The sequence below is a fragment of the Jatropha curcas genome, chromosome 1, assembly GCF_041381405.1.
Source record: "Jatropha curcas cultivar XTBG-Jc1 chromosome 1, XTBG_Jcur_1.0, whole genome shotgun sequence".
Taxonomy (NCBI): Eukaryota; Viridiplantae; Streptophyta; class Magnoliopsida; order Malpighiales; family Euphorbiaceae; genus Jatropha; species Jatropha curcas.
The window spans coordinates 30,567,110-30,588,315 of record NC_143151.1 but is presented as its reverse complement, the minus strand read 5'-3'; the positions used below and the strand labels follow the sequence as shown (position 1 = coordinate 30,588,315).

Sequence of the window (21,206 nt, the reverse complement as noted above, 5' to 3'; positions counted from 1 at the left end):
TAAAACGCGAAAGAAGAATTAGAGAGTTCAGTTTTAAGAAGGGTTCTTAAAACTAAGGGTTTAGAAAATAGTGAAGATTATTAGGGTGTTTTTGGGAAACACTTGTGAGTGCTACTATTTTGTATTACTTTCTTGTAAGCCTACTATTTTTAATAATAGAAGAATTATTCGGTGTTGGTCCCGTGGAAGTAGCCCTAAACAGTTGAGGGTGAACCACATAAATTTCTGTGTGTCCCAATTTTAATTTTTTCGCTTCTTAATTATTCTCGATTTTTATTGTCGGTATCCTAACAAGTGGTATCAGAGCCTGGTTCAGCCGGTCAGATAGCGGTACCGGATCCGTAGATATATTTTGAAAATAAATATACCACGAAGACGAGAAAATTACGACGAGTCCGTTGGTGCAGTCCGCTCGGAAAGACGTTGCAAAATCAACTTAGTGATGAATAGTAAAATAGTAACTCGCAGTTGATGGTGAATAGTTACTATTGACGTTACTGTTGCTGAGCCCGTCACTGTTAAGCCCAGCACTATTCACGTATAGTACTATTCACGCATACAGGTACTATTCACGTATGGTACTATTTACGTGTACAGTTACTATTCTTATATATTGGTACTATTTATATATACGGTTACTATTCATTCAAAAGTCATGGAAGCTAGAACGAGCAAAATGATCAGTCTAAATGGCGCAAATTACCATATATGGAGAAATAAAATGAGAGATCTCCTTATGGTAACCAAGATGCATCTGCCCGTGTTTGGTTCAAGCAAACCGGAAGACAAGACTAATGAAGAATGGGCTTTCGAGCATGAACAAGTTTGTGGTTATATTCGACAATTTGTCGATGATAATGTATACAACCACATTTGTAATGAGACTCACGCCAGAACATTATGGACAAGCTTAACAGCTATATGCCTCAAAATCCGGCAACAATCAATTATTTTATTTGACGAAGCTGATGAATTTCAAATACCAAGAAGGTACATCTGTAGCAGATCACTTGGGTGAAATGCAGGCGACTATTCACCAGCTGTCAAATATGGGCATAAAATTTGATGATAAAATCCTCGGCCTTATGGTGCTAGCCTCCTTACCGGAGTCATGGGAGACTTCGAATATCAATAACAAACTCTACACCACATAGTGGAGTTAGCTGGGAATTTGTTAAAAATGCTGTTCTGAATGAAGAAATGAGACGTAAAGCACAGAATCCTTCTTCATCTCAGTTAGACATTTTTTTAGCAGATGCTAAAAGAAATAACAAGCCCAGAGGGAGGAGCCAATCTAGAAGTTCAACTACAAGAGATAAGAGCAGGGGTAAATCAAACAAATTTGCCAATATTATGTGCCATCATTGTGGGAAGAAGGGGCACATTAAAAGGTATTGCCGGAAGTTCAAAAGTGATCAGGAGAAGATCAAAGGCAAAGCAAAGAAAGAAGAAAGCAGTGATGATGAAGCCAATGTCATTGCTGAGTTCCAACTGTTCATTGAAGACACTATCAATCTTGCAACCCAGGAGACCAGTTGGGTAATTGATAGTGGGGCTACACTTCACGCAAAGTTGTCTAAAAGATTTTGGGGTGAAGCTCTTCTCACAGCAGTTCATCTTATAAATCGTTCACCTTGTATTCCTCTTCAGTATGATACTCCAGAAAGAGTATGGTCAGGAAAGGATGTTTCCTATGATCACTTGCGGGTGTTTGGTTGCAAAGCATTTGTGCATATTCCTAAGGATGAGAGGTCTAAGCTTGATGTCAAGACTCGACAATGTGTATTCATTGGCTATGGTCAAGATCAATTTGGCTATAGATTTTTTGATCCAATCCAGAAAAAGATGATAAGAAGTAGAGATGCTGTATTTGTTGAAAATCAAACTATTGAAGATGTTGAAAAGACTCAGAAGCAAGTTGCCGATAGATCTGAAGATGATTCAACAGATGTGCAAATAGTTCCTCCAGCAACAGAACAAAGACAAGTTGGAGATGAAGAAAATGTTCCACAAGAACAAGAGCCAGAGTTAGAAAATCCAGAAGTTCCTCATCAGAATGAACCAGAAGAAGATTTTGATGGTGTTCATGTTCAGCCTCCAGCACCGGAAGGTTCTCAAACATTAAGAAGGTCTAGTAGAGTCAGACAACCATCTACTAGATATTCAGCAAATGAATATGCATTGATGACTGACGGGGGAGAACCTGAATGCTTTGAAGAAGCAATGGAAAGTGAACACAAAAGGAACTGGATTGAAGCCATGCAAGATGAAATGAAATCCTTGCATGAGAATAAAACATTTGAGCTGGTAAAGTTGCCCAAAGGCAAGAAAGCTTTGAAGAACAAATGGGTGTTCAGAATCAAGCAGGAAGAACACAGCTCCCAACCACGATTCAAAGCTAGAACTGGTTGTGAAAGGATTCAATCAAAGAAAGGGTATAAATTTTGATGAGATCTTTTCACCAGTTGTGAAAATGACATCCATTCGGACAATGCTCGGAATGGCCGCCAGTTTTGATCTGGAAATCGAGCAAATGGATGTAAAGACTGCCTTCCTACATGGAGATTTGGAAGAAGAAATATACATGGAGCAGCCAGAGGGTTTCATAAAAAAGGGGAAAGAAGATTATGTTTGTAAACTGAAGAAGAGCCTGTACGGCTTGAAGCAGGCACCAAGACAGTGGTACAAGAAGTTTGAGTCTGTTATGGGGGAGCAAGGTTACAAAAAGGCTACTTCAGATCACTGTGTCTTCGTAAAGAAATTCTCTGATGATGACCACATTATTCTCTTGCTCTATGTAGATGATATGTTGATTGTTGGTCAGAATTCTGTCAGAATTAATAGCTTGAAGAAACAGCTAAGTAAGTCTTTTGCTATGAAAGACTTGGGATCGGCAAAGCAAATTCTTGGTATGAAGATCACGAGAAATCGAAGAACCAAGAAATTATGGTTGTCACAGGAGAAGTACATTGAGAAAGTACTTCAAAGGTTCAAAATGGAGAATGCTAAGGTGGTTAGTTGTCCTCTTGCTAATCACTTTAAATTAAGCTCAAAACAGTGCCCTTCTACCGATGGAGAGAAGGAAGAGATGGAAAAGATCCCATATGCTTAAGCAGTTGGAAGCTTGATGTATGCCATGGTCTGTAAACGGCCAGATATTGCTTACTCAATCGGAGTAGTGAGTCGATTTCTTTCAAATCCGGGAAAGAAACATTGGGCTGCAGTGAAATGGATTTTCAGGTATCTTCGAGGTATGACCAAAGTATGTTTATGCTTTGGAGATAAGAAGCCAGTATTAGTCGGTTATACCGATGCAGATATGGCTGGGGATGTTGACTCGAGAAAGTCCACATCAGGGTATCTAATCACATTTGCAGGGGGAGTCGTGTCATGGCAATCAAGATTGCAGAAATGTGTTGCTCTATCAACAACTGAGGCAGAATTCATAGCACTAACAGAAGCATGCAAAGAGTTGCTGTGGATGAAGAAGTTCTTGAATGAACTCGGAATTCATCAAGAACGATATTTGATATTCTGCGATAGTCAGAGTGCGATTCACCTTAGGAAGAATTACACCTTTCATTCAAGATCAAAGCACATTGATGTTAGATATCATTGGATCATGGATGTACTGGAGATGAAGCAGTTACAGCTTGAGAAGATCCATACAGATGAAAATGGATCAGATATGTTAACGAAGATTCTTCCAAAAGATAAGTTTGAATATTGCCGATTAGCTGCAGGGATGATGGAGAGTTTGGTTGACGTCTCCACTTGAGCATGCAGGGGGAGATTTGTTGGTGGTGGTGTGTCCACTCAAGTGGGACCCACACAGTTTGAAAATAATAATAATAATAATAATAAAGAGAGAAAAAAAAAACATGCTGTTTGAAAAAGCAAAAGGTTGGTTGCCAACCATTCAAAGGTCGGCAACCAACTACGAAATTAATGGAGAGCCGTGTGTAACAAACACACGACTCTCTCATTCCCTCTCCTATAAATAGGAGAGGATGTTTCTCAGTTTAGATGCACCAACAAAACGCGAGAGAAGAATTAGAGAGTTCAGTTTTAAGAAGGGTTCTTAAAATTAAGGGTGTATAATATAGTGAAGATTATTAGGGTGTTTTTGGGAAACACTTGTGAGTGCCACTATTTTGTATTACTTTCTTGTAAGCCTACTATTTTTAATAGTGGAAGAATTATTCGGTGTTGGTCCCGTGGACGTAGCCCTAAACAGTTGAGGGTGAACCACGTAAATTTCTGTGTGTCCCAATTTTAATTTTTCCACTTCTTAATTATTCTCGATTTTTATTGCCGGTATCCTAACACCTTCTTGGTTTGTTGATGCATTCCTGTAATTTTTTTTATTTTTATCTTATTTTATGTGATTATTTTAATTTAGTTAAATTAAATTAAATCTTAATTTAAGTTGTATTTTTTTTTTTTTTGCAAATTTTCATATCGTAAAATCATTCATTTATCCTTTTTATTCATCTATCATTTACTCTATTGTTTAAAAAGTATTGATTAGGACTTTTAAAATATAATCCTATCTATATTTATCTATGAATTAACTTGGAAATTGATTTTTTTAACTTTTAAATCATATATCTCTCTTTTATATATGGATTGGCTTGCAAATCAGGTTTTGAAATTCAAGAGTGCCAAAAAGGTAAATGCAAAACAGCCAATTAATTCTTTGGTTTATTGTACTAGGTTTTTTTTTTTTTTTTTTTTGCCCCAGCTTCTTTTTCTCTCCCTAAATATATAGCCAGTTAATTCTTTATCTATGTATAATTGATTATTAGTTTTTTAGGATATGCATGAGTTCATAATAATTTCGGAATTATATTTATAAATGTAATATATTCTTTATTTATTTCAATTTAGTTTTTTTTTATCTAATGTTCTAATGTTTGATTATCTAAATTTGTATAATTATATAATATATAATCCAATTCTATATATTATTGCTCAAAATAAAGTGTAATAGCTTGATATATATTAAAAGTTTTTACACTTTTAATCTTCTATTGTTCATATAAAAAAAAATGATATATAATAAGAAAATAAAATGACCGCGCAATGCACGAGCCTTCGCCTAGTTTATTAAATAACATATGAATTTAAATGAAGATTGACTTAGTAAAAGTAATGAATACAAGATAAGCATAATAAAGGTTATAATAGACAATTTAAAGATTAATTATAATATAAAAAAATTATGTAAACTATATTTTGGAACAGATAAAAATAAATAAAAAATGGAATATCTCTTCAGGACGAAGGGGAGTAAGACTTAATGAATTAAATAACAAAAATATTATTTACTTTCTGCTCAAAGTGATTATGCTTATTTTTTGAAACTTTTAGTTTAATTTACTTCATGTGATGTTGATGTTAGAAAGATAACAATTAGTCAAGTGAGTTTTTGCGATGCATTCAACAAAAATCATATTTTTCAAATACAATTAAGTGCATAAGTCTAACAAATTAATAAGATTGACTTTTAGTTTAATACATTGTTTCATCTTGAACTTTGCATTGCATCGCAATTTCGCTCCAGTGTGAATTTAGAATTTCTATTGCAATAGCATCTTAAATTGCAATTAGGGTTAAATTGCAAATAAAAATAAATTATTTTGGATTATATAAAAGCGAGAGCTTAGATTAATAGTAAAGAAAATTTCTATTATTTTTTTATATTTTTAAATTATTTCTTTAATTAACAATCAGTAACGAATAAAAATGCATTATTTGATATATAGATATATCCTTTTTAGAAAAAAAAAATTAGAGTAGTTTGTAAATAATAAACTAATTATTATCATTATTGTTTGAATTTTAATTATTATTGTTTTTTAGCTTTTAATATAAACTTTGAAATAATGATAAAATCTACAAAAAAAGAAAAAAAAAACTTGAAAAAATTGAACTACAATGAAATTATTTGACTCCTAAACTATTAGAAATTGTTAATGATTTTTTCTTATTAAAAATAGAATATAAGACATAATTATAATCAATTATTATAATTTGTAATTGTAGAATGAAAAAAAAATATTTGTTTAAGACAATAATTAAATTTAATAAATTTACGTCAGTGAGAAAGTTTAAATGAAGTTAATTCAAGTTCAAGAGTGGATCTTTTTTTTATATGCAATTAAAGTTCCAATTGCAATTTAGAGTGCTTTTAACTGTTTTTTCGTTAAAAATTATGGTACTATAATTTAATTGAATTTTTAATTCTGTGACAAAAGCCGTGTCTATCACTAATTGAATGTGTGAATTTATAATTATATTATTAAATTGATTATTCTCGATGTGACCAACACATGGGCCACAATTTTAGACGGCAACTTGATGGCTTTCACGACTGTGTTGTCATATTTAATATATTATATTCTTAAATCTGGTAACTCATTTTCTGCTCTCTCTCTCTCTCTCTTTACAAGAACAAGACTGAATTCATATTTATATTGAGTTTCCATTTCACAAGCTAATTTGAACAGCATATTGCAGAAAATTGGTTAAGAAACTGAAACCAAATTTGTAAAAGTTGATAATACAAAACTTGACAGAAGAATCACAGAAATATAGAAAACCTGGTACAATTACAAATGATAAAACATCACACAACCTAAAAAATGACTCAAACAACTCAATACACAGTGAAAGCTGATCCATATCCTGAGATTAAGCCTGCAAATCAGTTGGCTGTAATCCAGCGATTCGGATAACCCGTTGAGTACTATGCAGAAAAAAATCAGTAACAGCACTAACCCATCCATTATCAGAATTGGGAATTCTTTCAACAACATCAGTAAAACTTCCATCACTTATCAATTCCTTCACATTATCAAGTTTGTTACTTACCCTAATTCCAACTCTGGAACAAGAGCAACAATTCTTGGGACACATAAATCTAATACATTTATTTCGAATTTCTTCTTCTGCGTCTAAAATAATTTGAACTGCCTCAAATTGAAAAACGTCAACTCTGCTGAACCAATCATTTACTTGAAAGATCTTTTGCATTCGCCGTCTGTCTTCTCGTCTGATCCTTGATTGAATGTGTTCCACCAAATCTAGAAGACGAAGGATTTCATTTCTCAATGCCCCGAGATTGTCTTCTAATTCACAAAAGTAATCTCCTCGAGTGCAAAGAAAACCAAAGGTTAGTTTTACTGCCTCGATAGTTGTTGGTAAAGCTTCTTTTGCTGCAGCAATTTCCATGGCCATGGTTTCAAGCTAGCTGCAGAGAAGTTAAATCAGTGAAGAAGGGTATCTGGATCTGGTTTTAGTTGTCACAGAAATGGTGAAGGATTAAAGGAGGCAGACGACCTTGACTTTTGAGGTTGAGAGAGCAAGTTCTTTTTCATTTTCTCTCTCTTGGGAATTTCCTTTTTCCTTCGTGGAACGAGGAGAGGCGAGTACTTTACAGAAAAAAAAAAAAAAGTAAATTTTTAGAAATACCATCCATCAAAATATAGAAAAACAAATAAAAAAGCCTAAAAAGTTTATTAAAAGAAAAGAATGCTTAAAATTTTTATTTGTCTCAATTGTTTTTTAATAATTTTTTCGAATAAGGTTGTAAAGAGGAAGCCGAGCTAAAATCTGTTGGACTTAAAAACTCGCTCAATAGAAGAAAAGTTGCATTAATTTTAATATGTTATTAATGATTTTTTTAAAACCACTAACTATGGTATTAATAATTTGGATGTGATATCAATTAATGCTCACTGAAAGGTATTAAAAGGCTTATTAAAAGGTTTATTAACATTAGGAATAGTCAGTTCACTAAACTATGATATCAATTCAATGAATCAGTGGTCTAATCAATATTTAATGCTCAGAACAATATGGTGAAACTGTATACATTAATTTGGTTTAATTTCAAACTTAATAGAATAAAATCAATTTTTTTCAATTTAATTTGTTTTTTATTGTATATAAAATTAAAAAAAAAAACTAAAAATGCAAAATAAACTAACTTAACCTAACCTAAAAATTAATGCAGAATCGAACCAATTGGTTTAATTTTAATTTTATTTTTTATGTGAAAAATTAGTTTTACTTATTGAGTTTTATTTAACTAACCAATTTAATATTCAACTCTCTTGATAATTCAAGGCCAATTCGGTTTCTAAATTTTAGGAGAAAAATCGATTTAGAACCAAAATTTACAAATTGACTCTAATCCGAATCCTTTCAAATCTTGTATGCAAGATTCAACATTCAGGCGAATTTATAAAAACATATAACCTATGAAGACTAGGCTTGACCAATGGTGGTACAGCTGCTTCTTGTAAAGCCATGGCTTCAAACTAGTTGCAGAAAAGTTGAATAAATGAACATTTCTTTTTGCGTTTTTACCCAATTTCCTGCAAATAACGTGCGGCATCATAGTTTATAATTATTATTAAGTTAAAAAGAAAAAATAATGATTAACGGTCATAAACTAAAGAAAAGAATAGGAAAATAATTTGGGAATATCCGTCACATTATACTTATTATTTTGATTCCTTTATATTAATTTATATTCCTTTACGTTAATTTCTATTTTTAATTTTTGAATAATAACACACTTTTGTATTATGTATTTTTAAATACTAATGCTATTATAAGTTCTCCTATTCTATAACAAAAAAATTTTTATATTCTTATTGTTGAGTGTATTTTTTTTATATGTGCAAGTTGAGTTAATGAATATTGTTATTCTAATCCTTGCAATTTCTTGGATGATGTCGGAGAAGTCCAATCCTTTTTTTTTTTTTTTTTTTTTTTTTTTTTCAAAAATGTCGGCAAAGTCTAATCTGTTCATCCAATTAGGCAATAAATGTACTTGCCAGCATTGGATTGCCCCTATCATAATTTTGTAAAGGCAAAAAAAAGATGACTAATTTGGTGTTAATTCAAACTCAGCAAGTGCAAAAAGTGCTTAAAAAAAGAATTCATAAATCACGCAATTTCAGGTAAAATACAAATGCGCAATCTGTTGGAGACCAAACCAACCATTATCCAGAACACCAAGAAAGGAATTCCCATATTGCAAGTCCATAGCCAGAGTTTCATCTTATGCAAGCTCATCGACATTACAGCATTCGACGTATCCCATTAAAGTAAATATGAATTTTCATAGAAGAAATGATGCCCCTTCTTTTTCTCAAAAAATCGATTTCCAAATCCATTTTGCCTGCTCCACATAATAGCATCACAACAAGGAAAGAAAAGACCATATAACTCAACAAAATTCTTGCTCAATAAAAATCAAGAAGTTTCACATTCACGACAAGATATATATAAAAGTTATGGTCTCTGTGAAAACTAATGGTTTGATCTTGCTGACTTGTGAGTTATAACTAATGTAAGATTCCTTCAACCAATCTAAGCTTAAAGAAGAAAAAGAACAGGAAAAATGATGTTTCTTTTTTCTCATTTCTTCATTTCTTTCTTTTAGAAGGCGGCTGTGTTTCTTCCTCTCCATCATCATCATCTTCCTCATCATCATTCTCTTCCTCGTCATCATCATCATCTTCGTCGTCGTCGTCGTCATCATCAGTGTCTTCATTGTCATCATCGTCGCTGCTTTCTCCATCAAAATTAGCTGCATCAGACTCCTCTTCATCATCATCAGCATCATCACTCCCTTCCTCTCCAGTCGAGTCATCATCATCATCCTGATCACCAAGCTCAGCATCACCACCATCACTACCGTCCTCATCAGTTTCATCAGCATCCTTACTTTCAGCAGAAGGTTTTTCCAATCTATTTAGTTCTGAGAGAGGAAAACTGCAAACCATTTCAACTAGCTGATCACTTTTTTAACCCACCCCCCCCAGTAGTAAATGCTTAGTACTGATTTCAAAACAAAAGGAAGAAATTCATCTCTACCTCTTATCAATTGCAGTCAAAACTGGTACCATGTGAATATAATCTGGTTGAGATCTCATCTAAAAGAAAAATATAAAAATAAGTAATGACACATTAAGCATGTAAGACTAGGTAAAAAGACCAAATACTGATTCCTACAAATATCTCAAGAGGCTCAGATCTTCAAACATTTATTAAAAACAATCTTTGGAAAAAAAAAAAAAAATGCCCCAGTACGTGAGACGTTCCACATTGTAGTCCCAACAATCAACAGCATTCCTCTTGCATAGCAAGAAGGTAGTTCCCATGATTTGAATCCATGAACTTGAAGTATAAGAGAGCACTTTTACCATCATATCACATCTCACCATCATTTCATAGCAAAATCTATTGCAACTAAAATAAATAAAGATAACACACAAATTGCAAACAAAAAGGAAATTGAGAAGTATTAAAAATGTCAAATAAAGAATTACTAAGAAACATGCCAATAAAAATATGGGTAAACCAAATCTGAAAAACCGGGTTGCACTTCAAAAATACATTTAATAAACGGAAACCAAGCTCATTACAGAGTCTGCAAAGGAAATTGTATGTATATACATGAACTGAAACTTACATTATAAAGTATGTGAACTACTATCATGCAAAAGTACAAACTGATCTAAAGAACATTAGTAAAGACCACTTAAAATCATTCATTAAGTTTGTCAATCAAAAAGTCTGAAATTTATTCAACTGCCCGGTTTTATCCGAAGATCAGTGTTCCTTTGGTTATAGAAAACAACCTAAGAGGTTAAGGAGACAAGCCAATTAGTTCTAACATCTTTCCAAAGCCAAATAACAAAGGAAGTTGTCATAAAACAACATTATGAGTTTAGCTTCAGTTTCCTCTGCTTCTCAAGTAGACGAAATATAAGGGAAACCATCATCTTGGTTCCAACAATTTCATCAAAATTGAATAATTTAGGTTAGGAAACTAACAAATACAGAGGTAAAATAGAAAATATCCAAGAAGGTCAATTATAACAGATACAACCAAATCAAACAGCCCATTTGTGTAATTAAATCCACAAAATAAAAACACAGATCACAATCTTAAATCTCCCAACAAGTCCAGCAGCACTTGAAAGAAGCAATGATTATAAGATTGCAACACGAAACAAGCCCCTTCTTTGGAAAGATGGCTGCTACTTCACAAAAACAAATCCCTAATCTTAAATTCCATTAGCAGAAGCAACCAAGTAAAGTAGTAATCACAAAATTCTTCCAACACAGAAATGAAATCCTTATGTACGAAGCAGAGTAAGTACCAAAGAACACATAGTTACCATCAAAGAAAACATCTTTAAAATCAAATAAGAGCTGCATAACAACTTCTAATATTGCAATAAAAAAAAAAATAGAGACTATCAATTAGAGTGACGGCAATGTACCATAATGAGAAGCAAAAGCAGAGATTTTTGGGCAAGCAGAGCAGTCTCCAGTACCAAAGATTGCATCACCGAGCATAGAATCCTCTCAGAATCCAGAGCACTATTATTATGTGAAAGAGTATCCATAACAGTGTATTGGTCAATATATGAATTTTCGTAAAATACCCAGAAGGCAAAGAGACAGAGAGATAAAGAAGACACTGAGAAATAGGGAGAGCAAGAGATTCTGCCTTTTTTTTCTTCAATCTCCGAGTGAGATGAGGGTTTTGCCGGGGATATAAGAAGGTCAGAAAAGAAGAAGGTAAAATTATTAGGGTTTTGACTATTTTTATGGAATCTTTCTTTCAGTGGGTCCACGCTGTCCACTATTGTTTGCCACATTAGCATATGGATCCACCTATTATCCCGAGTTTCCAATCCAATCCCTTTGGTCAATCTTCAGATGAGATCCAGTTGTCCACATGTCATGCCACATCATCACTTAGTCTTAAATTGTGGGATAATGTAGAGAAATACTAAGCGACGATTCTAATCTACTGTGTACATGACAATTTCATTTCTCCTTAATATCTGTAAAATTAAATAAAAAGGTTAGAAAAATGATATTGTGATTGCGCATTGCCATTGATCTAAAGAATCAAACAGTAATTAATAAATAAAATATAAATTAAGCTCATTTTATTAATTAACTTATTTTTTTAAATTTATTATTATTCTGTTGTGTTCTTTTATTAATTTTCAACTCTCATGAAAAAGAGAAAGTTCCTGGAATACAGAAATAGTCAACTATCTAGGAAAACAACGACTTTTTGGTTTTTACCTACCTCTCCAATTTATTTTCGGTTTCGAACTGTTGGCATTTTATTTATATAGTCGCATCTTTCGTCAAACTGTTGGCGTTTTATTTATATGTTCGCATTTCTCCTTCTCTAAACATATAATCTTGAAGCTTTCAAGTGTATTTTAGTTTCTTTAATGGAACCATCAGCTCCATTTACTACTTACCATGTCTTCTTGAGTTTTAGAGGTGGAGACACCCGTAAGAACTTCACTGATCATCTCTACACAGCTCTGGTTCAACAAGGAATCCATACATTCCGCGATGATGATGAAATCCAAAGAGGAGAGAATATTGAAATGGAAATTCAAAGAGCAATAAGAGAGTCAAAGCTATCAATAATTGTTCTTTCAAGAGATTATGCTTCTTCAAGATGGTGTCTTGATGAGCTTGCAATGATAATGGAACGCAGAAGAGTTGTTGGGCATGTCGTGGTGCCTGTTTTTTATGATGTGGATCCTAAACAAGTTAGAGACCAGACTGGAAGCTATGGTGAAGCTTTTGCTAGGCATGAGAAGAACTTCAAGAAGGAGGAGATGGAGAATTGGAGGGAAGCATTAAGACAAGCTGCAGATCTTGGAGGGATGGTTTTACAAGATGGGTATGGTATAGTTTTCAACAAAGTTTGTTTTGAATTCTTAGTTATGCTCTAATTAAGATATTAATAGAAATAGTACAGGAAATCTTGTTTTGATTATTTTCATTATATGCTTATTATTGTGCTTGTTTATGATGTTTAGGTATGAGTCTCAATTTATTCAAAACATTGTTAGAGAGGTTGAGAACAAATTGAGTAGAACAGTGCTTAATGTTGATCCCTATTTAGTTGGAATGGATTCTCGCATAGCACGCATTAACCGGTGGTTGCAAGATGTATCAGATGATGTTGAAATAGCTGCAATATATGGGATTGGTGGCATTGGCAAGACAACAATTGCCAAAATAGTTTATAACCTTAACTTCAACAGATTTGAAGCAAGAAGCTTTCTTGCAAATGTCAGAGAAATTTCAGAACAACCTAATGGTCTGGTTCGACTGCAGAAGCAACTTCTTTCTGATATAGTAAAAGGAAAAACAAGCAAAATATATAATGTTGATGAAGGAAGTATCATGATCAGGAATGCTTTGTGTCGCAAAAAAATACTTCTTGTTGTAGATGATGTGGATGATGCAGATCAATTTAATACAGTAATTGGTATGCGAGAATGGTTTTATCCAGGAAGCAAAATTATAATAACAACAAGGCGTGAACGTCTATTAAAGTTTGTTTTGAACTTTGAAGTTGAAGAATTGGATAACAAAGAATCACTTAAGCTTTTCAGTTGGCATGTTTTTGGTCAAGATCAGCCTGCAAATGGTTACCAAAATTATTCTGAAAATGTAGTGAATCATTGCGGTGGACTTCCATTAGCTCTTCGAGTTTTGGGTTCTTCTTTATCTGGGAAAAGTATATCAGTATGGGAAAGTGCATTGCAGAAGTTGGAAAAAATTGCAGACAGTAAAATTCAGCAGATTCTTAGAATAAGCTTTGATTCTCTCCAGGATGATCACGACAAAAGCTTATTTCTCGACATAGCTTGCTTTTTCACTAGAATGGATATAGGCTATGCTGTTAGAATACTAAATGGCTGTGAGTTTCATACTATCGTTGGCATTCAAAATCTCATTAATAGATGTCTGATAACTATTAGTGAAGAAAACAAGTTGATGATGCATCAATTACTTAGAGACATGGGACGGGAAATTGTTCGCCAAGAATCCCCTGATGATCCTGGAAAACGTAGCAGACTTTGGGATCCTGTGGATGCAACTAATGTATTGCTACAAAATACAGTAAGATAATTTTGTCATCTATGCATTTGTGCAAAGCTTATAATTAAGTCTCAATATAGTTTTCCTTTCTGTTTTTGTTACTGCAGGGCACAGAATCAATTAGAGGACTTAGCCTCAACCTACCGGCATTGACAGAAGACAAGCACGCGGGGAAAAATGCTACCACAGATTATGATGATGAAAACACTAAGGGAAAATTGATGCTACTTGATGAAGAAAATTATTCAAAAAGGCGTCGTCTTACCATATTCTCTTGGCAAGCAGAAAGCAATAGAACAATTAGTTCTTTTTCTACTAAGCCGTTCAAGAAAATGGTGAGATTAAAATTGCTCAATCTCAATCATGCACAGCTTAGTAAAGGCTACAAGGAATTTCCTAGAAGTTTAGTATGGTTGTGTTGGCGTGGATTCGCCTCAAACTCTGTACCAGTCGATTTGTGCCTCGACAAGCTGGTTGCTCTTGACATGCGCAATAGCAAACTAAAATATCTTTGGAACGGAATCAAGGTACGACAATGATCTCTGCGTGTGTGTCTCTATTTGAAGCAATGATATTTATTGAAGGAGGCTTACTATTTTTCTTTTTATTTTTTTTAACAGTTTCTAGTAGAGTTGAAAGTACTTAACCTTGGCCATTCTCATGCGCTTGTTAGAACCCCCAACTTTAGAGGACTTCCTAATCTCGAGAAACTGGTGCTTAAAGATTGCATAAGCTTGGTTGATATTGATGAATCCATTGGAAACCTACAGAAGCTTATAATACTGAATTTAAAAGATTGCAAAAGCCTCAAGAAGCTTCCACTAGAAATTACCATTTTGACATTTCTTGAAGAACTTGTCATTTCTGGTTGCTCAAATCTTTTTGAGCTACCAAAGGAGCTTGTGAAGTTGCAATCATTAAAAATACTGCACGCAGACGGCATTGCCATAAATCAAGGAAAATCCAGCAATAAAGATTTGAATGAAAATCTGTCATTGTGGCGTTCAACTTCTTGGTCTTGGCTGTTACAGAAAAGATGGGCAAAATCAAACAATTTTTCACTAGCATTTTTACCAAGATTTTTAATAAGTTTAAGTCTTGCAGAGTGCAGAATATCAGATAATGTTATTCCTGAAGATCTTAACTGCCTACCTTCTTTAGAGTACTTAAACCTAAGTGGAAACCCAATCCATTGCCTTCCAGAGAGCATTAACAGCCTTGTTATGCTTGATTCCCTCGTATTAGACCGATGCACAAGCCTACATTCCCTTCCTGAGCTTCCAACAAGTTTGAACTCCTTGAAGCTAGAAGACTGCACATCATTGGAAAGAATTACAAATCTGCCAAACTTGTTGAAATCATTAAACCTGGAAATTTTTGGTTGCGATAAACTGGTTGAGGTTCAAGGCTTATTCAGATTAGAACCAGTAGGAAACATCAACAAAGAAATACTTAAGGATATGGGGTTAATCGATTTGGAATCTTTGAAAGAAATTGAAGTGGAAATATCAAATGCTTTGGCATGCACAGAAATGAAGACAAATATTCAGGTAAATATCTATTGCTCCAAATGTAATGTAACCAAATGCATTAGTAGTATAAGTACTAATTCTAGCTCCTATTGCATAGGTACTGCATGAATGTGGAATATTCAGTGTATTTCTTCCTGGGAATAGAGTTCCAGAGTGGTTTAACCTAAAAAGTGAGAGTCCTGCAATATCTTTTGATATCCAAGCAGTCTCTGGTCAAAAAATCAAAGGCTTGAGTTTATGTGTAGCATACAGCAATCGTGGAGATGGTGGATATATAGATGACAATTGCATTAAAACCAACAACAAAACCAAAGGTGTAAAATGGACATACAGCCCAAACTTCTATGGGATTCCAAAACCCTATGAAGATATGCTATGGTTAAGCTACTGGACATTAGGAGATCAGCTGGAAGGTGATGATGAAGTACATATTTTAGTGGAAATGGCATCTGGTTTACATGTAAAAGAATGTGGGGTTCGCCTTATATATCAGCGAGAAGAAGAAAATGGTGCCCCCGAAATAGTTCAAAGCAGAAGCAGCTCTCCTTGGTATCTAACCATCAGCGATGCAGATATGTTAGTATATGAGCTGGGAACAAACTCATATTTCCTGTGCCATCATAAATTTCAAACACATCAAGGATCAGGAAGATATGACTGGGATGATATGAGTGGGTATGAGTATTTGTTTGAGGAGAAAAAAGAGGATTACTTCAAAACTGATTATTACACAGATGACGACAAAGACGAAGACTTCGTAACTGACAACTACACAGACTGAGTTTTCTTTACTTGAACCATTCTTGCATCTGCACTTTCATGTCAATGTTAAATTGGGGCAAATGCAGATTTTCATTTAGAGAGGGACCCTTGTTATCACCATCCATTACTTGAATCTTCTCTCTCATTTTTGCCTATATATATATAATCATATATATAACAATACTTGTAACATCAATCAGTGCAAAATTTGCCTTGGGCACTCATTAGCCTTTTCTTTGGCATAAAATCCCTCTTAGCTCTCTGGCCGCTAGAAGTTCCTTGGTTAAATTAGAAAAATGAAATTATAGTTCTGAATCTATAGAAGTCAATTCGATATTTTTACTCATACCAAACTTGAGAATATAAAATTCATATTACCGAATAAAAACTTCATATATAATTTCGCCCAAGGCATTTTACTGAAATCATTTGAGCAACTACAGATCAAGTAAATATTTATGATTTCCAGGTTTCGTTGATTATATTGTTCCACATTTAGACCATTTTGTCAGTAAAAATCACATCCAGTGTACAGTATCAAGTGCCGAAGGTCGAAACATCACATGATCTTTCTGTTTACAATCATAGCAAACAGTCTTTGAATCCTTTCTCTATTTCCTGTGCATCCAAGTTCTTCCCTATGAACACTATCTTGTTTATTCTAGGTTCATCTGGGCCCCATAGCCGATCTGGTGAGCCTTGGAATATGTCATGAACACCCTGTAAAGAACATACCAGAATAAATGTAAACATGGAACCTGAATGTATAATACAAGTCATGACACATTGATTCATCCACCAGCTAAATAAAATAATATAGGAAACGCTTTAACTAAACTCAACGAATCAGGAACTTTAGCTACTATTTTTAGCTAGAGGAAACAACAAAAGAATCAACTATTTCACTGTCAAATTTTTTAGCTTACCTGAAATACAAATCTCTCATCCATGCCCTGAACAGATAAAAGACCTTTCATCCGGTATATGTCCTCGCTACGTTCCAGCAACAGCGTACCAAGCCACATGTTAGCCTGAAAACATAGGGTGACAGCCATCATTCCAACATTTGTCAGATTTAGGAACCAAAATTAAAAGACTAGTTCTGACAAGTAACCAGGAAGGGAAAAAAATTGCTCAAAAATCTAAAACTAACCTTCTCTAAATCTAACATTCCTTCACAAACTATGCTGACAGAAGAAACACCAGGATCATGAGTGTGATCATGGGAATGGTGATCATGATGTTCTGCAGGAGAGCACCCACAAGCATTATCACTAGTTCAGAAAATTATCACAAGAAGAAAAGTGGCAGAGCATGCATGTGTACCCATACGGTCCAAAAGTGGCAGAAAATCAGAAGCATGCAACATTAATATGGTCCAAGTTATGAAATTGCAGGTGTATCCAAATAACAATTCTTAGAGTGTGCATATTGGTATATCTCGATCTGTTGAAGCTGTTATAAACCATCTAGACCAAGAATGTTAGTGACTCATGTCTGTGGGCTCAAGCCAAAAAGCACACTGCAAGTTTGGCCAGTAGAACTTTGGCAGCACAATGATAAAAATATGAAGGGAGGAAAGATTGCTAGCGTAGTTTTGAAGAAAAATCACTTTAATTGCTACAATTACAATTGTATTCAACAGAAAAACAAATATCATGGATGTTATATTACTTGATCTAACCAGACGCATTCTCCAGTCATTAAAAAACAATATTGGTGCATTCATGGTTTTAATTATCAAAAATTAAGTGAATGAACTGCTATACACAGTGATTATGCATTTAGAGAATTACCGTGATGGTGATCATGCTCATCATGGTGATGGTGGTGGTGGTTATGGTCATTGTCATGGTCATGGTCATGACCGTGGTCATGATCTTCCTTCCCACTGTCTGCATCAACAGCACTCTCAATCCTGAGAAGACAACTGTAAATATTAGCCAACAACTTCATTACAATGAAGAAACAAGGAATAGACAGTGAAGAACCTCTCCAAATCAAAGCCCCCAATGCCAAGGACATAATCCAGGTCAACTTTTCCGAACTCTGTCCGCTTCAAATGAGCCATGCTGTTGATGTTCTGTGTTAATACACATCAACTTCAATTGAGTGCTCAGTAAAAATAGCAATAAAGAAATGAAGGCGGATTAGTGATAATGAGAACAGCACCCACCCTTATCCGCTGCACCAAGGAAGCAATTTCTTTCTCACCGACAAGATCAGTCTGGTACCAAAAATACATAACTAAATCAGTCAGCAATGGAACAATATGTAAAATGACTGAACTAGAATTTGAACTTCGGTTCTAAGACTTGTCCAATAGCAATGATCATAAGTGACAACTGACAATTACATTTCATTTCTATAGCATTGGCTAAGTTTTATACAGGGATAATAAAAGGTAGAGAAATAGAAGCAAGTGTTCAACAACTGAATTAAAATTTCAACCTAGGTTCTAAGATTTCCTATAGACAAAAAACCGATAGGAATGGTCATAGGCCACATATTTCATTTCTATAGCATTGTCTGAGTTTCATTCTTAGGGGGTAGAAAAGTTAAATTTTATATCACGTGTTCCAAATGTGGATAGGGTTAACATGGGAGACTGCCACCCCCAGATAATCTAGAATCAACAAGCACTCAAAAAACAAAAATTTATAGGTAGGTTCACGCTATTCATAAGACCTGATGATATGTTCCGAGTGAAGTCTACTATAGGCATATATTGCGTCAGTTGTGTTGACATAAGTCTAAGTCTAATTCAAACTAATGAGTTTAAAATGGTAGTTACTTTATTTACTATGACCCTGTCAGCATAAGCAATTTGCTCCACAGCCTCATTGACTACTCCCTTTGGTTTAACATCATCCAGATGAAAAGGAGCATGTTTAGCATCAACCAAAGTTACAACACCATCCAACTTGACATCATTAAAAATGCTATCTTCAGCATAAAAAGTCTGAATTATTGGTGCTGGATTTGCAAGCCCTGCAAAGTTCCACATGGAATTTGATTAAATAAAATAATCATCACTAACAAACCCACATATGCAGGGAACATAAGTGTATACCACATGTCAAGTTATAATCATATAATTACTTCGACAATACATTTTGAGAAATATTTTACCTATATTCTAATAGCTTACCTGTAGTCTCTATTACAATATGGTCAAAGTTCCCTTTCTTCTTAGCAACCAATTCTGATATCATTCTCACGAGATCTCCCCTCACTGTACAGCATAAACAACCATTGTTCAACATAATTATGTCCTCAGCTCCAGTAGTTTTTGCAGCAACCAAAGAGCCGTCAATGTCGATTTCACCATACTGCAATTCCACATTAGGAAAGAAAATTATTCGTCTAAGCATGATAAACTTAAATGTACCTTCACAAGCTAAGTAGCAGACTGTTGCTGGCTTCCAAATCCAAGTTGTAGTGCCTAATGAGCTTGAAAACCATATAGGAAAGATCTTATTTTTACTTATAAACAAACTGCCAAAAAAGCAACTTCATACCTCATTTTCAATGACTGCTATGCGCTTCCCATGGTCAGCTGTCAAGATATGGTTAAGCAATGTTGTCTGTCCATCACAGCAAAAGAAGCGCATCAACCTAACACTCAACACCTATCAAATGCTAAAAATGGAACTTCTATAATAAGTTAATAAGATTGAGTAAGACAACTTTGCAAAGTCGAGGCCTTTTCACCCACATATAAAAGTATCAAATCCAGTAATTTTACATTGTATAAGAATGAGTACTAGAATTTAAGTGTAGGGAGAATATACCTTCCCAGACCCTAAAAACCCAGTAATAATGGTAGCTGGAATCCGATTATCAGGCGGAATCTTAGTGGTCAAATCAGAATCCTCACTCTGAGGAGCCGCGGTGGTGGAGGAAGCGGCGGAGACGGTGAACCTGCGGCAAGAATTGAAAGTGGGTTTAGAGAAACCGACGGCGACGATTCTGGAGTGAAACGAGCGTGTAGTAAGAGATAAGGTCTGATGGGGTTTAAGAAAGGGAGGAAGGACAGCGGTGCGGATTCTGGCAAGTGGAGTTCGGTGGCGAGAAGCGAAGGAGATGCAGGTCGTGGCTATGTCCAAAGATAGAGAAGCCATAATTAAGTCGTGAAGGTATATTGAATTTAGCTGGGTAGACTGTGCTATTAATTGAGAGAGAGAGGATGGGGTTTTTGGAGGGTTTAGATTTTATTTTTGAGGACAGAGATTATGGCTCTGTTTCTGGATGCTTCGATTCAGCGAATCAAATGAAAAATCTTCGGGAAGAATGAGACATGATTTTCTTATTTTCTGTCTCCGTATACCATTTTGGGCCTAACATGTTTTTTTTTTTAAACATGTCTAGATTTTTTCACATGTTTTAGAAAAAAAAAAGTATAAATTTTTTTTAACTACCGAGAACATGTATTTACCAGTTGTAACTCAATTGATAACATAAATTAGACATATAAAAATCGCTTTTAATTTCAATTTTCACTAAATAGATTTGTAAAGAGGAGCGAAAAACATTAATCCGAACTAGACTAGACGATCTTTAATAATAAGATTCGAAGCCGGATTAGATAATTCGTAATAATAGAATTTAGATGGTTTGCGAAAAATAAAATATGAAGGAAAAATTAATATTATATTCTCCTATATATTGAAACTAACAGGTCTTTCGTTCATACCTTCGTATTCCTATATATTTTCATTTTACATTATAATATACCATCCAAATTTCTTTCCCCCAAAATTTGAAGCAAGAAGGAAACAAAAAACTTCATCGTTTTGACCCTCGGATTCATATTATTTTCTTCAACCATAAGTTCATATTATTTTCTTCAACAATAAGTAATAAACAAAATTCAATTTCAACGTTTTTTTCTTTTTTGTGCATTTTCAAGTGTGAGTTGCTTTTATACATATGAATGTCCAAATTGTTAGA

The 21,206-nt window shown here is 34.2% G+C and overlaps 3 protein-coding genes across 4 annotated transcripts; 1 reads left to right on the top strand and 2 right to left on the bottom strand.

Moving 5' to 3' along the window:
- Positions 1-9,240: 9,240 nt before the first annotated feature.
- Positions 9,241-11,603, bottom strand: LOC105634804 (uncharacterized). Its single transcript, XM_012217724.4, has 3 exons — positions 11,310-11,603; positions 9,895-9,953; positions 9,241-9,792 (listed from the first exon to the last, which is right to left on the bottom strand). The coding sequence occupies exons 1-3, from the start codon at positions 11,433-11,435 to the stop codon at positions 9,444-9,446; spliced, it is 534 nt and encodes a 177-aa protein (XP_012073114.1). The 5' UTR covers positions 11,436-11,603; the 3' UTR covers positions 9,241-9,443.
- Positions 11,604-12,194: 591 nt separating this feature from the next.
- LOC105635046 (disease resistance protein RPV1) lies at positions 12,195-16,500 on the top strand. Of its 2 annotated transcripts, none has more exons than XM_020679566.3 (5): positions 12,195-12,748; positions 12,888-13,980; positions 14,067-14,486; positions 14,580-15,509; positions 15,589-16,500. In XM_020679566.3, the coding sequence occupies exons 1-5, from the start codon at positions 12,285-12,287 to the stop codon at positions 16,270-16,272; spliced, it is 3,591 nt and encodes a 1,196-aa protein (XP_020535225.1). In that variant the 5' UTR covers positions 12,195-12,284; the 3' UTR covers positions 16,273-16,500. The 2 variants fall into 2 exon arrangements, with proteins under 2 accessions (XP_020535225.1, XP_020535227.1); XM_020679568.3 differs by having other exon boundaries at positions 12,622-12,753.
- A 107-nt stretch (positions 16,501-16,607) lies between these two features.
- Positions 16,608-20,559, bottom strand: PTAC17 (plastid transcriptionally active 17). The gene is made up of 10 exons (XM_012217723.4): positions 20,048-20,559; positions 19,775-19,840; positions 19,405-19,585; positions 19,048-19,244; positions 18,430-18,480; positions 18,245-18,336; positions 18,050-18,171; positions 17,407-17,498; positions 17,180-17,284; positions 16,608-16,973 (listed from the first exon to the last, which is right to left on the bottom strand). The coding sequence occupies exons 1-10, from the start codon at positions 20,375-20,377 to the stop codon at positions 16,836-16,838; spliced, it is 1,374 nt and encodes a 457-aa protein (XP_012073113.1). The 5' UTR covers positions 20,378-20,559; the 3' UTR covers positions 16,608-16,835.
- Between the last annotated feature and the right edge of the window lie 647 nt (positions 20,560-21,206).